Source organism: Medicago sativa, chromosome 7, assembly GCF_051527215.1.
Source record: "Medicago sativa cultivar Bolivia chromosome 7, Bolivia_mono, whole genome shotgun sequence".
NCBI lineage: Eukaryota > Viridiplantae > Streptophyta > Magnoliopsida > Fabales > Fabaceae > Medicago > Medicago sativa.
Genome location: NC_140755.1, coordinates 51,262,828 through 51,277,876, shown reverse-complemented (window position 1 = coordinate 51,277,876; position 15,049 = coordinate 51,262,828). Strand labels below are relative to the sequence as shown.

The 15,049-nt window shown below is 36.0% G+C and overlaps 2 protein-coding genes and 1 pseudogene across 3 annotated transcripts; 1 reads left to right on the top strand and 2 right to left on the bottom strand.

The window, feature by feature from the left end:
* Window positions 1–2,654: 2,654 nt before the first annotated feature.
* On the bottom strand, window positions 2,655–3,011 carry LOC146906561 (uncharacterized). The gene has a single exon (XM_085728877.1). It carries the CDS (start codon window positions 3,009–3,011, stop codon window positions 2,655–2,657), a length of 357 nt encoding a protein of 118 aa, XP_085585003.1.
* A 270-nt stretch (window positions 3,012–3,281) lies between these two features.
* On the bottom strand, window positions 3,282–7,266 carry LOC146906560 (uncharacterized). The gene is made up of 5 exons (XM_085728876.1): window positions 6,767–7,266; window positions 5,764–6,588; window positions 5,389–5,679; window positions 4,052–5,136; window positions 3,282–3,937 (listed from the first exon to the last, which is right to left on the bottom strand). Exons 1-5 carry the CDS (start codon window positions 7,264–7,266, stop codon window positions 3,282–3,284), a joined length of 3,357 nt encoding a protein of 1,118 aa, XP_085585002.1.
* A 2,103-nt stretch (window positions 7,267–9,369) lies between these two features.
* Window positions 9,370–11,282, top strand: LOC146906559 (UDP-glycosyltransferase 72B1 pseudogene; annotated as a pseudogene). Its single transcript, XR_015020711.1, has one exon. The product of XR_015020711.1 is annotated as a UDP-glycosyltransferase 72B1 pseudogene (transcript).
* The last annotated feature ends 3,767 nt before the right edge of the window (window positions 11,283–15,049 follow it).

Below are 15,049 nucleotides of genomic sequence, written 5' to 3'. Positions count from 1 at the left end.
ACAGAGTTCAAATCCAGAACCAGTGAAGAAAATAGGTTAGATTAGGGTTCAGTTTCAAGAAGATTAGAAAAAGATTTGAAACCCCAGGAACGTAAGATTCAAGCGTAGATCTGTTCACATCTAGGCCTTATTTCGAAAAACAAGTTTAAGAATCATGAAGAGGAGTCAAAGACAAACACAACGATGAAAAATTTTCAGAAAAAGGGTTCAGGTACGGCGGAGAAGACGACGGAAAGGAAGAAAGAAGTGAGAGCTTCTCTCACTAGAAGAAGAGAAGAGAGAGAAGTGAAAGAAAAGAATGAAGTGAACCGGTCCATAGGCATTTATATAAGCAGTTGAACCGGCCTGGTTCAGTCTTGGGCCACTGGTTTTGCGTCCTGGCCATTAGATCTAGGGTTTGATCCAATTGGATCAATCCAGTGGCCTCTGTTGCTTCCCTACAGATCCAGAACCCGTTTCCCTTGGGTTTGGGCCTAGGCTTCCTGTTTTTTTTTCGTTTTTTTGTTTTTTTTGCTATATGCACTTGTTTGCTTGCTGTTTGAACCCCTGCATGCTTATTTTAGTACTATAAAATTTCTGAAAAAAATTTCTATGTGTTCTTGATCATTTTCTTGACATTTTTGTGATGTTGTTATGTGTTAAATCTTGGTTAAAAAATGTGTGGTATTTTCTTGCTAATTGTTTACTATTTTTGTTAAAATTTGTGAAGTTTTTATATGTTCTTGAGTCTAAAAATCCCTTAAAAATTCTAAAATTTCTCATGTGCGTTTCTTGTTAATTTTGTGATATTTTTGTGATGATTCTGCATATTAAAAAATTGATAAAAATAATGTGGTGATTTTCTTGCTAATTTTGTGATGTTTTGTATTAAAAACTTGTGAAAATTGCTTGATTCTAGTTCCAATTTATTGATAAATGTTTGTGATCTATTACCATATGATTTTGTGAAGCTTTGACTACTGTTTGTATGTGCTTTTGCTGCATGTGTGTGAACTTTGCTTAATTGCTTGGTTTGCAAGTTATGTTTGTGAATAAATAATGCATATATGTCTAAATTCACTTTAAAAATGTCAAGTTCATCATGTTGTCTTGATTCTCATTCTAAAATTTGAGTTTATGCCTTTAAAAATGTGGTGAATTATGAGAATCATAGGCCATAGGATCCTTGTATTTTTGAAGTGGGTTTTTTAGCTATATTTTGCATTATCTTGTGTTGATCTCTATGTTCTTGGTATAGTGTTTCTCTTGCTTTACTTTTACCATATTACACCTTATGCTACTAACAATTTCATTGTGTTCCATTCATTTCATAAACATTTCATCCTCCCTCTCACATTCTTAGCCCTTATTTTCTTGCATTTTACAATTCATGCAATACTTAGAATGTAAAGACTTAGGAACTTTGTATTTTACTTCATGCAATTTTAAATTCTTGCAAGACCATAGAATGTATCTAGGCCAATGATGTAAAGGATAATGGACTCTAATGATGTACACCGACACAAGCACCGACACATGCACACACATCACATAGATATCTTTAGATATATGCTTAGGTTATGCATGTATAGATGTATGTTTAGGATTGAATGTTTAGATGAATGCCTATGATTTACACTTAGAAAAAAAATCATTTTCCAAATAAATATGAACAATATCACTCAAATAATTTTCTAAATAAACCTTGGGATCAAATCCCATTGAATTTTCCCTTTCTTTCCTTAAATAAAATCTTAATGAATTTTAATCATACTTTGACTTTCTTTTGCAAAATAACTAATTCAACCTCACAATTTCACAATCTTATGCCCTTGAGGCCTCTCTCTCTCATTCTTCAAAATTCCAATTTTCAAACTTAAAATCAACCAACAAATACAAAAAAAAAAAAAAAAAACATTTTTTGGAAGAGAACTACGGTGGATTTGATCCCTTAAAAGGGTACGTAGGCAAGGAATCAAAATTCCTTCAATTCAAATAAAATAAAAATTCAAACGCTTTCTTCTCCCTCCAATTCTTCACTTAGTAAAACCTTAGGTGTAAATATCATTTTTCAAATAGCATTTAAAAATAAAGCGCGCGCATAGAAAGTAAAGACGGTTCCTATAGGTTACTATAGTCGTTATGGGTGCCTAACACCTTCCTGTAGCGAAAACAACTCCCGGACCTCGATTCTCAAGGGTTTTGCTTATTTTTTCCCTCCCCAAAAAAAAAGGAGATATCAAAGGTTAAAAAGGTTCAAACGTAATCGATGTTTGACACCCGAAAACCAAGATAAAACATCTTCTAAGTGCTATGGCTTGGCTTTCAGCGAGTGTACTTGTGTTGCAATGTTAGGTATCAATGTAATTTTGTCCAACCCCTACAAAAAGCTATGGGGACTATGATGTACTAGTTTTATGACATAATTTTGCAATATATCTTATATTTACAAATAATTGAGGGTTTATGTGTTAGATAACTTGTAAAACGAGTCGATAGATGTTGTGGAAAATAATTGTAATCTAACACTTATCTTCTCCATGGACGAACATATGAGGTATTTATGGTAGGTTCTCTCATTTCAACCGGAGTTTTTTCATACTCAAGAGACAATAATTAATCCTCTAACCATAAGTAGTCTTAATCCCTCACTACTTTTTTTGAGAGAAAACAACTTATATCATTTCATTAAGAATTAAAGTAGTAATACATGCTGGAATAACATCAAAGACATGGAAGCTAGTACTAGATGTGGCTGCCTTAGCTAACACATGTGCAGCCTCATTCGCTTGCCTCCTAGTAAACTCGACATGAGAGTTTGTTAAATGATTTCTACATAATTGGATGCTACTATCCATGATAGAACCAAATTCGGTGACATCTCCACGACCTTTGTTGAAATAATCGGCTACTCTTTTTGAGTCAACCTCAAAGTCAACATTTGTTAGTTGAAGCTCTTGTATCCACTGAATTGCATGATATAAACCCAGTGCCTCCCCAACATCGACTGAACAAACTGGAGTAATCCACATTGTTTTAGAAGGGACATGATTCCCATCTGAGTCTCGGATGCACATTCCAAATCCTACCTTATTGTTAGTATTTGAAAAAGAGGCATCAATATTACATTTGTATCTTCCCCTACTGGGTTTCCTACATTTGAGATTCACATCCCCATTTTGATGTAAAGTACTTTGCGCACTAGGTAGGGTACTCTGACTAGTCGGATGTTGCTTACAATTCGCATTCCTCCATCCTTCTAACAAGTGTGTAGCTCTTTCCAAAGCTGTAATACTCGAGTCTTACACCTGTTGCCACAACTTGAGATTTCTGGCTTTCCAGATGCTCCACATTATGGTGACGATAATTTCAATCTGTGATGAGGATAATTCCTGTAATAAGTTAAAAATAATATCCGAAGTGTTATCAAACTCGTTCAGAGATGGGGAAATCAAGTGCCACAAATTTGCTGCAAGCCAGACATCAATGGCTGCCTGGCAGTGAAAGAAAATATGGTAGCTATCCTCATGAGGGTCTTCACACATGACACAATTTGACGGACAGTTAATCCCCCTGCTACGCGGTTTCACCCGTGTTGGAAAGTAATCTCCGCAGATTCTCCACACCAAATTCTTGACTTTAGGAGGTACTTTTAACCTCCAGATTCCACTCCAATACCCTGGTTTTCGCAAGTGATCATTGTTTATGACGTCTTCAATGCAAATACGATGCGTACTTCTGGCAGAATAACACCCGTTCTTCTCCCCCTTCCATACCAAGTTATCCATCTGAACCTGCTGATGAAGAGGAGTGTTCAAAATATTTTGGGCTGTTTCACTTGCAAAAATCTGATGGACCAACTGTTCGTTCCAGACTTTCTCATTTTGATCAATAAGATGCCCCACAAAATAAGGTTGAAGGGCCATCATGTCAGAACCAACCGGAGGGATACTAGATCCTGACCCAATCCAAGGCTCATTAACAATAGAAATATTAAAACCAGAACCAATCTTCCATCGTGCACCTTGTCAAACAACCACTTTGGCACTAAAGATACTACGCCAGACAAAACTTGGGTTGTGCCCCAATTTAGCATCCAGGTAACTGCTATTCGGGTAATAACGAGCTTTGAAAATTCTTGAAACAAGGCTATTTGTATTCGTTTGAAGTTGCCATCCTTGTTTACCAAGCATTGCTACTTTAAAAGCCGCCAGGTCTTTGAAACCCATTCCTCCATGATTTTTGTGAACAGAAAGTTTTTCCCAGGATAACCAATGCAACCCTTTGTTACTTGTACCTCCATGACCCCACCAGAAAGCGTTCATCATCTTTTCAATTTCATCCAGTAGTGAGTTTGGTAACCTGAATATACTCATAACATATGATGGGATTGCTTGAAGGACTGATTTGATCATAACCTCTCTTCCTGCTTTGGACAGACACTTACTGCTCCAGCTACTTATTTTCTGCCACACCCTATCCTTAATGAAACCAAAAGTCGCCTTTTTGCTACGACCTACCATAGATGGTAGACCAAGATACTTGCCGGTTCCTAAGACAGCACGTACTCCTAAGATGTTGGTGATAGATTGTTGAAGCAGTTCTTGAACATTTCTACTGTAGAAAATTTCAGATTTAGGAAGGCTAATAGCTTGACCAGACGCTTCCTCATACTGATTAAGAATCTGCTTCATCACAATTGCCTGACTTTCCTTTGCTTGAAAGAACAAGAAACAATCATCAGCAAAAAGCAGATGGGATACCCTCGGAGCTATACGACAAACACGTACACCTTGAAGAACCCCTCTAGCTTCTGCATTTCTGATTAATGCCGATAAACCTTCAGTACAAAGAATAAATAAGTAAGGTGACAACGGATCTCCTTGCCGTAACCCACATCCTGGAATGATAGGTCCTACCATCTCTTTGTTCATAATGACAGAATAATCAACTGTTTCTACACACATCATAATCCAATGGATCCACTTTCCAGAAAACCCCATCTTGTACATAACATCTTTGAGGTAAGACCAATCAATTCTGTCATACGCTTTGCTGATATCTAATTTTAGTGCAACACTTTTCTCGTTGCCCTTCGTCTTTGTCTTCATATAATGGACCAGTTCAATAGCCACTAACGCATTATCCATAATGGACCTACCAGGTACAAAAGCTGACTGTAAATCGGCAATACATTTGTGTAAAATTTTCTTTAGCCGATTTGCCAAAACTTTAGACAACAACTTATAAAGAACATTACACAAAGCTATGGGTCTCCAGTCCTTCATAGTTTTTTGTTATGTACCTTTTGGAATAAGAGCGATATTTGTTGAATTCAAGGTTGGGGGAAATTGACCTTCATTCATCCACTGACAGCACTCGTGAAAGATATCATCACTACACACTGACCAGAAATGTTGATAAAAACCAGGATTAAAACCATCAGGTCCCGGACACTTGTCAGGCTGCATGGCAAACATTGCTTCTTTAAATTCTTCTCTGTAAAAGGGAGCTGTTAGTTGAGCATTGTCATCTTCATCAACCACCTGATTTAGCATATTGATCACTGGAGAGCGAACACTTTCATGTCCTTCAAACAACTCATCAAAGTGATTCTTCGCGATTGCTCGCATTCCTGAATCATCTGTAATACGGATTCCTTCATCAGATTCAAGAGAAAGAATTTTGTTGACTTTCTTTCTGGAGGTAGCTGCAGCATGAAAGAATTTTGTATTCAGATCTCCATCACGGTACCAATGAGTTTTGGCTCTCTATCGCCAGTACATATCTTCTTGTACAAGAAGATGATTTAGTTTTTGCCTCAAATTATCAAATTGGACTTCATCCTGGATTCCATTAGCACCACGATTTCTGCTAAGTTGTCTTCGACAATTTTCGATATCAACTTGGAGTTTATTGCAATGAGATTTGCTCCAATGTGTCAACTCTTCAGCACATGCCGACAATTTATTGATAACATTAGTTCCTGCATTCCTCATCCAACTATTGCGAACAACATCATTTAGCCCATCTTCAATTCTCCAAGCATTTTCGAATTTGAAGGTTCTTTTACTACTATGTGAACGTGCCACCGGGATTTTATCCAACAAAATAGGGAAGTGATCAGAAGATGGAGCAACAAGACTTTCCAACTTAGCATTAGGAAACATCTGCATCCAAGAATTTGTTGCGAGAGCCCTATCCAATTTTTCTTCAACAGCACGAGGGGTACCCAGGCTTTTAAACCAGGTGAATGGATAACCCTCCATATGAACATCGACAAGGCCAGCATCTTGCACGGCTTGTCGAAATCCCCTAATGAGCCAATTAGGTCTAGTAGCCCTCCCTTTCTTCTCATCGGAATGAAGGATATCATTAAAGTCCCCCATCAAACACCAAGGTAAGGTAATTTGTCTAGCCAGACCACGAATAAAATTCCAAGAGTCTCTTCTTTTATTGACTTCTGGATATCCATAAAATCCTGTGAATATCCAAGTCCCACGACTTTCTTCTTCAATTTTAGCACTTATGTGATTAGCAGAATAATTAACAATACTACAATTAACTGTGTTTCGCCAAAACAAGGCAATACCTCCTCCTCTACTATTTCTAACAGGTGCAAAACAAGAATCATAACCCAATAAATAACGAAATTCCTCGATTTTATTAACTTGAACAATAGTTTCTGAAAGAAAAAAGATATCCGGTTTATAATACCGAACAAGGAATTTGATTTTAGGAATTACACGCAGGTTTCCCAAGCCTCGGCAATTCCATGCTACAATACTCATTGGCCGCCGTTTCATTCTTTTCAAAAACCGGATTATTAAAAACAGACCCTGCTTGCTGCACCTCCTTTCCTTGGTCACCTTCATCAACAATTTCAGTTCTGGACCTCTTTTTAGGCCCATTTTCATATAGAGGCCCACCTGCTCTGCTGGCCCCACGTGCACTAGCCATGAAGGAGTCTGGCTGCACAGGGCTGCGCACCACAACTTGCCTGCACGGCTTCCCATAAGACTGGACAGCTGCAACGGCTTTGTCTTTTCTGGGCGGCTTGGCTCGGCTCGGTAGGCCGCTTTTGTCTTTTGCTGAGTCAAAAGCTGCGCGGTCCCCACCAGCTTTAAAGACAGGGGACATAACTGATTGCTCATCATGACCTATTGGCATCAAATTTTGAAACTGGTCCACTTTCTGCACTTTTATGACAGCATTATTATTCTTGAAAATAGCATTGATTGGCACGGAATCTTTGGCAAAAAGCTTCCTGTAATCCGCGCCAGACATCTTTTGATTGAACACTAAATGCTGTGATGATTGCTGCGTGGGGGCCACCTGTTGGGAAGAGCCAAAGAGGACAATTTGTCCTTGTTCTCCGCGTTTGTCCCCTGGTGGGACCACCTGCTGTTCCTCTTGTTCCTTTCCTTTGGCCCCACGTGGGCCCCTCTGGCTATCCCCCACCATAGAATTTTGTGGGCTTGCATTTTTTGTTGGGCCTCCAAGTCTATTAGCTTCCAAAGTGCTTCTGCACCTCCCCCATTTTCATACAGAAATTTGTCCTTCTCCGTCAACCCTTCCGCTAAAGCTTGATTAACTTGATCCGACTTTGTGAGGTTCGGAGCAAAAACCTTCTTCTTTGTTGAGACCTCTTTTTTCTGGGACCCACCATTAATCTCCTCAGTTGGATCAATTTCTGTCCACCACCTCACCAGCCCCGTTCCATCCGAGCGTTGACATTCCATGAATTTGAAAAATTTTAAAGCTCTTGATTGGACATCAATACCAACTTTAATACGACCATAAAATTTATGACTTGAATTACCATCAATGACCGGTAAATTATTGCTTTGAAAGCCATTAATGGATGAACCTTCGTCATTCCGACCACCAGAATTCTTACTCCGGCCGTCGACTATCCATCTACTCGCCACCTTGTTACCACTACCAGAAGAAGAATTTTCAGCACGGAGGTAAGCCCCCCATTTTCTCTCACTACTGGCAGAGCTAGTCTCAAATTTGTCACTGCAAAAATTCTCCGTATGGCCTATAGCCCCACAGACAAAACAGAATTTGCCTAATTTCTCATATTTAAAAACAAGTTTGATATCCTCACCTACTTCCCGTTCAATCACGAGACTTTGTTGCAGCGGCTCCTCCAAGGCAATTTCAACTCGAACTCGCATAAATCTCCTCCACGGACCATAGTTGTTTTCCTCGTCATACTTGACCATCCTTCCGATATGACTTTCGACTAATGCACCAATTTTAGCATCCATAAAGCCGAACGGTAACTGATGAACTTGAGCCCAGATCTCTGTGGTGTTCATTGGCATCGTCAAGGGGTCCTCTCCAACCGCAACTTTCTTCAAAATTACCATGTTGTTATCTAACAACCAGGGGCTGCCATCAAGAATTCTAGTAAGATCTCCTTTTTGATAAAGCTGGACCATAAACTTGTTGTTATCCATCGGGATCAGCGTCATTTTATGTTTTGGGTCCCACATAGGACCGAGTCTTTCCTCAAGGGTAGCCAAAAAGATTGGCTTATTGACCACCACTCTACCAACGAGACATAGATCCAATAGCTCTGCCTGTGTTGGTTGTGGCAAGGAGCTAGAAGCGCTGTTGTCGCCATTGATATTCAAATTCTCCATTTTTTGGGTTAAAAGGATGTTGAGAGAAAAAAGGGATATAGTCAGCGCTAGTATGTTCATGTAATGGTGAAGAACACACTGCCCATACCAGTACCCTATATATGACACGCCTATTGCACTTAGCAAAAACATCCAGATCTTGGCTAATAAAAAGGAGATATTCAAAATTAACTCAATGGAATAAATCCCATAAAGACCAAGATACAACCTGTTTCCTATTGTTGACTTAGGAATGTAACTACTTAACTTAGAAAGACAAACAAATGATTCTATACCTAAAGTAGGTAAGAAAACATCACGCCTCATAATAACACACAGATCACAAAAGATCTCGAGACAAAAGCTGATAATATTGATAACTCCTCCTTTGACCAAATCCCACGAAATCAATAAGAAAGAAGAGACAAGATCAGATCTAATAACACAACGCAAAACAACACAATTCGATTAGATTAAGGATAATCAATCGGACATCAAGCTCCCACTAAAGGACAGAAAAGGATAGGGACCTTTGGAGAGAAAAAAGCTCAAGTTAACCAAAATTATTATTATTCGAAAGAATACAGCCTCCCAATACTAAAGACTTCGAATACTTTTTATTTTTAATTTGTTGGTACAAAGTGAAAGCATTCTTTTTTTGGTGTTTACCAGGTTCGAACCCGGAACCTTGCATATATTATGCATTGTCCTTACCAACTAAGTTAAGCTTAAAATATAAAAAGAAGTGAAAGCAATAATCATTCCTTTTAAATTCTATAATATTGAGACGCAGCAGCCTCCTACACGGAAGTATCGTTAGCAACAAGTTCACATGCATGTGGACTCTATAAGTGTTTATTTATATGATGTTTAATTGCATATGCACTTACATCACCATGCATGTACTCTTTATTACATATGTAACACTAAAAAACGCACAAAGAGAAGACAACTTTTGCTTCTTAAAACATCCTGAAATTGTGTAGCACCCTTATATATAGATAACTACAACGTTTGAGTTAAACACCTATTATAGTCCATTCCAATGGCAAAAACAACTCACATAGCTGTTATTCCAAGTCCTGGTTTTAGCCACTTAGTCCCAATAGTAGAATTCACCAAAAGATTAGTCACAAACCATCCAAATTTTCATGTCACTTGCATCATTCCCTCACTTGGTTCACCACCAGATTCATCAAAAGCATATCTTCAAACAATTCCACCAAACATAAACTCTATTTTTCTTTCACCAATTAACAAACAAGACTTACCTCAAGGAGTACACCCAGGAGTTCTAATTCAACTCACAATGACACGCTCTCTACCATCAATTCATCAAGCCTTAGAATCCTTAACTTCAAAAACACCATTAGTTGCTATAATTGCTGATCCTTTTGCATTTGAAGCACTGGATTTTGCAAAAGAGTTCAATTCTTTGTCTTACCTTTACTTTCCTTGTTCATCTTTTGTACTTTCACTTTTTTTACATTTGCCAAAACTTGATGAAGAGGTTTCATGTGAATTCAAAGATTTACAAGAACCTATAAATTTACAAGGGTGTGTACCAATCAATGGTATTGATCTTCCAGCAGCAACTAAAGCTAGATCACATGAAGGTTACAAAATGTTTCTTGAACGTGCAAAAAGTATGCATTTTGTTGATGGAATCTTGATTAACAGCTTCTTTGAATTGGAATCAAGTGCTATTAAAGAATTGAATCAAAAGGGTCATGGAAAAATTGGTTATTTTCCTGTGGGACCCATTACACAAATAGGGTCAAGTAACAATGATGTTGGTGATGAATTTGAATGTTTGAAATGGTTGAAAAAACAACCACAAAATTCTGTTTTGTATGTTTCTTTTGGAAGTGGTGGAACACTTTCTCAAACACAAATCAATGAGCTAGCTTTTGGTTTGGAATTGAGTGGTCAAAGATTCATATGGGTTGTGAGAGCACCAAGTGATTCAGTTAGTGCTGCTTACCTTGAAGGTACAAATGAAGACCCTTTGAAATTTTTACCAAAAGGGTTTTTGGAAAGAACAAAAGAAAAAGGTTTTATTTTACCATCATGGGCACCACAAGTTCAAATACTTAAGCAAAATTCAGTTGGTGGATTTTTAAGTCATTGTGGCTGGAATTCAGTTTTGGAGAGTATGCAAGAGGGGGTCCCAATAGTAGCTTGGCCTTTATTTGCAGAACAAGCAATGAATGCTGTTATGTTAAGTAATGATCTTAAAGTGGCAATAAGGTTGAAATTTGGAGATGATGATATTGTAGAAAAGGATAAAATTGCAAAGGTGATTAAGTGTGTAATGGAAGGGGAAGAAGGTAAGGGAATGCGTGATAGAATGAAGATTTTAAGAGATTCTGCTGCTAAGGCATTGAATGTCAAAGATGGTTCTTCAATACAGACACTCTCACACTTGGCTAGTCAAATGGAAAAGATTGGTGAGATTTAGGAAAAAATAATATTTTTCTAATTTGATAAAGTTATTTTGATTTTGATGTTTCTAGTTAGGTGTCTATTGTTTGTTTCCTTAATTTGCTTTTTCATTTTTTGTGGTCATTGTATTGCATGGTCGACACATTTCACAATCAAGTTCCATATTCCATGTGTAAAGAAGGACAAAGTGGTTGTCAATTGGAAATTAAATTATTTCTTCAGTAATGGTTATAAATTGTGGTCTTTGTAATAACTATAATTTTGGCTACATCAGCCACATTTACCAACAGAACAGATAACAAAATTATTCCACCTATACATTCTTTACAGCTTAATTTGATCTTTCAAGTTCATTCACGGTGATCAGGTGCCAAAAAAACTACACTAAAAATGTTTAACCTATTAGAACAGAAGATCAGCTGAAAAATCATTGTTGTTTTGACTAGAATTAAAAATTCATGGTTATTTTTTTTAAGAGAAATTCCATGGCTTTTGAGATTATGAGTTGTTGTTAGTCTGATTGGTGATGGAAACTGGACCAAAGGACGAATTAAATATTTAATATGGGTCCACGTTAAGATTAACTAGGAAGGAATAAAGAATCAATTATAATCAAATAATTGATCTAAATTGGTTAGTGAACTCCACAAATTCTTTAAAAGAATTCAAGTTTGATTGCTGAATACGACAGTTCTTAATCAGGATATATTTCTATCACGACCGAATTTTAGATTTTCAGGGTTTCTTTCCATAAAAATCAAATGGTTAACATGACAAAAATATATTAATTATTTGTATATGGGTCTACTTAGGACTCAATGCCCAAACAAAAATATTTTCTTAAAAGGAAAAAAAACTAAGATCTCTTTTACTTTTTGAAAATATTTTATGTTTGCATTTCTTTAAATTTGTGTTGATTTTGTGCATTTTTTTAAAATAATAAAAATGGCAAAAATGGTTTTCATTATTTTTGTAAATGTGCCATCTCTATATCATTTCTTCTTCTCTCTTTCACATCATATTTGCTAATTTTAAAAGTCTTAGATTTTTTTTTTTGAATAAAAGGGGTTAAGCCACAAACAAGAAACTAAAAAAATTTAGAAAACACAATACAAGCGGCATCCGCCAACAAAATATTCAAAATAAAAATTGAAGACAATTCAAAAATCTTGAGACTTGTATCCAAACTCAAACATATTTAGCGAGTCCATCTGCAAGCTGGTTAACTTCACAGTAGACATGAGTCCTAGAGTTTAAGCCTAAATGATCATAATCCCATGGATATTGCTTATGAGCGTCCTTTGAATATGGATAGTAGGACACCCATCATTGAGAAAATTAATTGCAAGGGAAGAATCGACAAACACCTAAATAGCCTAAATCCTATACTCCACGAAATTTTCAAACCATGAAAAATTTCCCAAAGCTAAGCTTCAAGCCCCGAGCAAGGTCAAATCTTAGCTGTAAAAGCACAAATAAATTTACCAGCATCATCTCGAAGAATTTCACCACAAGACGCGAAATCACATGTTCTTGTTACATCACCATCAATATTCAAAGCAATATATCCAATTTTCTACAACTCCCAATGAATAGCAAAATCTTGAGTACTGTCAACATCATGAAGACAAGCAACTGGAGTAAATGTGGAATTAATGGTAGTGCTAACCATTTTTATCTTACAAAACAAATTCTTATTATCCATCATACAAGCTTGGAAAACCACCTGATTCCGTCTCCACCATATATTTTCTAACACTACTCCAAACATCAAACACCATGGATTATCATTGCACAAGAATGTATCTATAAGATTTATCATCAACCATTCTCCCTAGTCCGAAACTTCAAAATACCGAGAATACTATTGATATTATTTAATAAGCTTCCATAGTTCGTTAACCATCAAACAGTCTTGACTGGCATGCAAATGACTTTCAATATATAATTATGACAGAGGACACATTGGCAAGTTATTCATCTTCCTTTGACATCACCTTTCATTGGTTAATAAAGAGACATGACTATGTTTCCAAAGCAAACATTGAATTCTATAGCGACCCCTCACCTCAAAATAAGGTTGTATAAACATTTCCCATGAACATATTCATCAACCTGCAGAGAATCATAAGCAGAGGATAGAGCAAAATTACCTAGAGAGACTCCAAGATACACAATCATCCCTGCCATTTGCACTAGGAGACGGGGTGTAATAATAGCATCAGTAACATGAGACGTAACATGAGACAGTAACCAATTAGAGAATTTTTGCAACCTTCATTGTCTTGCTCCACTATTTTGACCATAATTTGCTATTGTTTTTCATGCTTCATTCAATGGCAATTGACTGTCCACGTATGATATATAAGGGGAAGATGTCGCACACACCTTTTATTATTCTAAAGCTCCACTATTTTGACCTGAAACAATCCTCCGTTTAGTTTCTTTTAAGAATCCACCCAAACCATTCCAATTCCACGCCAAAAATAACTTACCAAGTGTTTTAGTGATTGAAAATTGTAAAAGTTAATTGAGTAAAAACTAGTGTTCTGCCTAAAGAGGTGAAAAGAAATAAAGTGTATAGATTCAAGAAGTGATCTTAAAAGATATAGTTGTGATATAGTAAATACTTAACTATATATTAGAAAATCTCACAAAATTATGGGGACTGAAGTAGCGCACATTAAGTGAAACAATATAACTTTTGTGTGTGATTTTTTTTTCTCTTTCTGTATCTCATTAAATTTCCAAACGCACACACATTTCTCCTACAACATTAATTTATCATTTGTTTTCTACCTACTATTAGATTATTTTGGTAATTTTGTTAGATTACAATTCAAACCCTTTTTTTCTGGTTTTTTCTATATTACCCTTTCCAAATTTGTGGGTATTTACCCCCGCTTATGTGGACCAATTAAAATAAACAATATGAGCAACATTAATTAAAGTCAAACATTTTTTTTTTGACAAAAATAAACGATATTCATTCATTCAAATTGATAGAGTACATTCATACAATACAAATTCAAATTCGCTAAAAACAAAAAGGATGAATCTATGAACAAACTCACAACATCCATGTTAATAGAAGAAGAAGAAGAAGAAGAAGGGGGTGACAGCTAGGGTTTGAGAAGGAGAGAAGAGAGAAGAAGAAGACAAAAGAAATAACCCCTTCCTTTTATATATTTCCTTGTACCCAACAAAATATCTCATGTGTTTATATATCAATACTAGTTTAAACGTTAGCTTTTTGACATGATGACTAAACATTATTTTTTCCCAAGATATAAATATATTAGTCCAAAAATTATTTCTTTAATAAGAATAAAGAAGATATCGGTCTAATTGTTATTCAATTAATGAATTTAAAACACATTTTTGTCAAAAAAAATATATATTTCAAAACAACTAAATTTGTAAAATCATAGAACACGGCTTTTATTATATGATTTTTTTTACCGTGTACAAGTTTGCACATGTTAAACTTACTCATATTAAGAAGTTTAAATAGTAAATTTGTATCGAACCTGTTTATTTTTACCACTTTTGTTATACTTTTAGTTGCTTTTATTAATTTATATTTTTTATATTTTCAATAAAAAAAATATGGAGTATTTATATTTTTTTATACACACATGTGACTCCCTTGTTAATTTTTTTATTTTTTTTAAGCAAAAGCGGAGGTGCACCAAAGTGCTGCATGTAACAGCTCGATTTTCGTTAGATTTATTTTAATTAATTTTTATATGTGTTTATATGTGCTTGTACGTGATTAATTGTCTCTGTGTGTATTTTGGTTGGGATTATTAGAATTCGGTCATAGAAGGGTATTTTAGTCATTTTGGACTTAGGGGCATTTTGGTCATTATGTGAGCAAGGGTAAATTAGTATTTTCACTGTGAGGATTATTTTTTTTTAGCATTTTAAGTGGGAATGAATATTTTTATTTAGTTACTAGTGGGTTGCAGTAATTAAGTAAGAGCCGGTAA

Excerpts from the sequence above, each read along its gene's own strand:
- LOC146906561 (XM_085728877.1), bottom strand. The coding sequence starts at position 3,011 with ATGTGGATTACTCCAGTTTGTTCAGTCGATGTTGGGGAGGCACTGGGT.
- LOC146906560 (XM_085728876.1), bottom strand. The coding sequence starts at position 7,266 with ATGTCTGGCGCGGATTACAGGAAGCTTTTTGCCAAAGATTCCGTGCCA. Across the intron at positions 5,137-5,388 it reads GGTTTTTATCAACATTTCTG|GTCCATTATGGATAATGCGT; the intron begins GTCAGTGTGTAG and ends TGTACCTGGTAG. Across the intron at positions 3,938-4,051 it reads TAAATTGGGGCACAACCCAA|GATCTAGTATCCCTCCGGTT; the intron begins GTTTTGTCTGGC and ends GGATTGGGTCAG.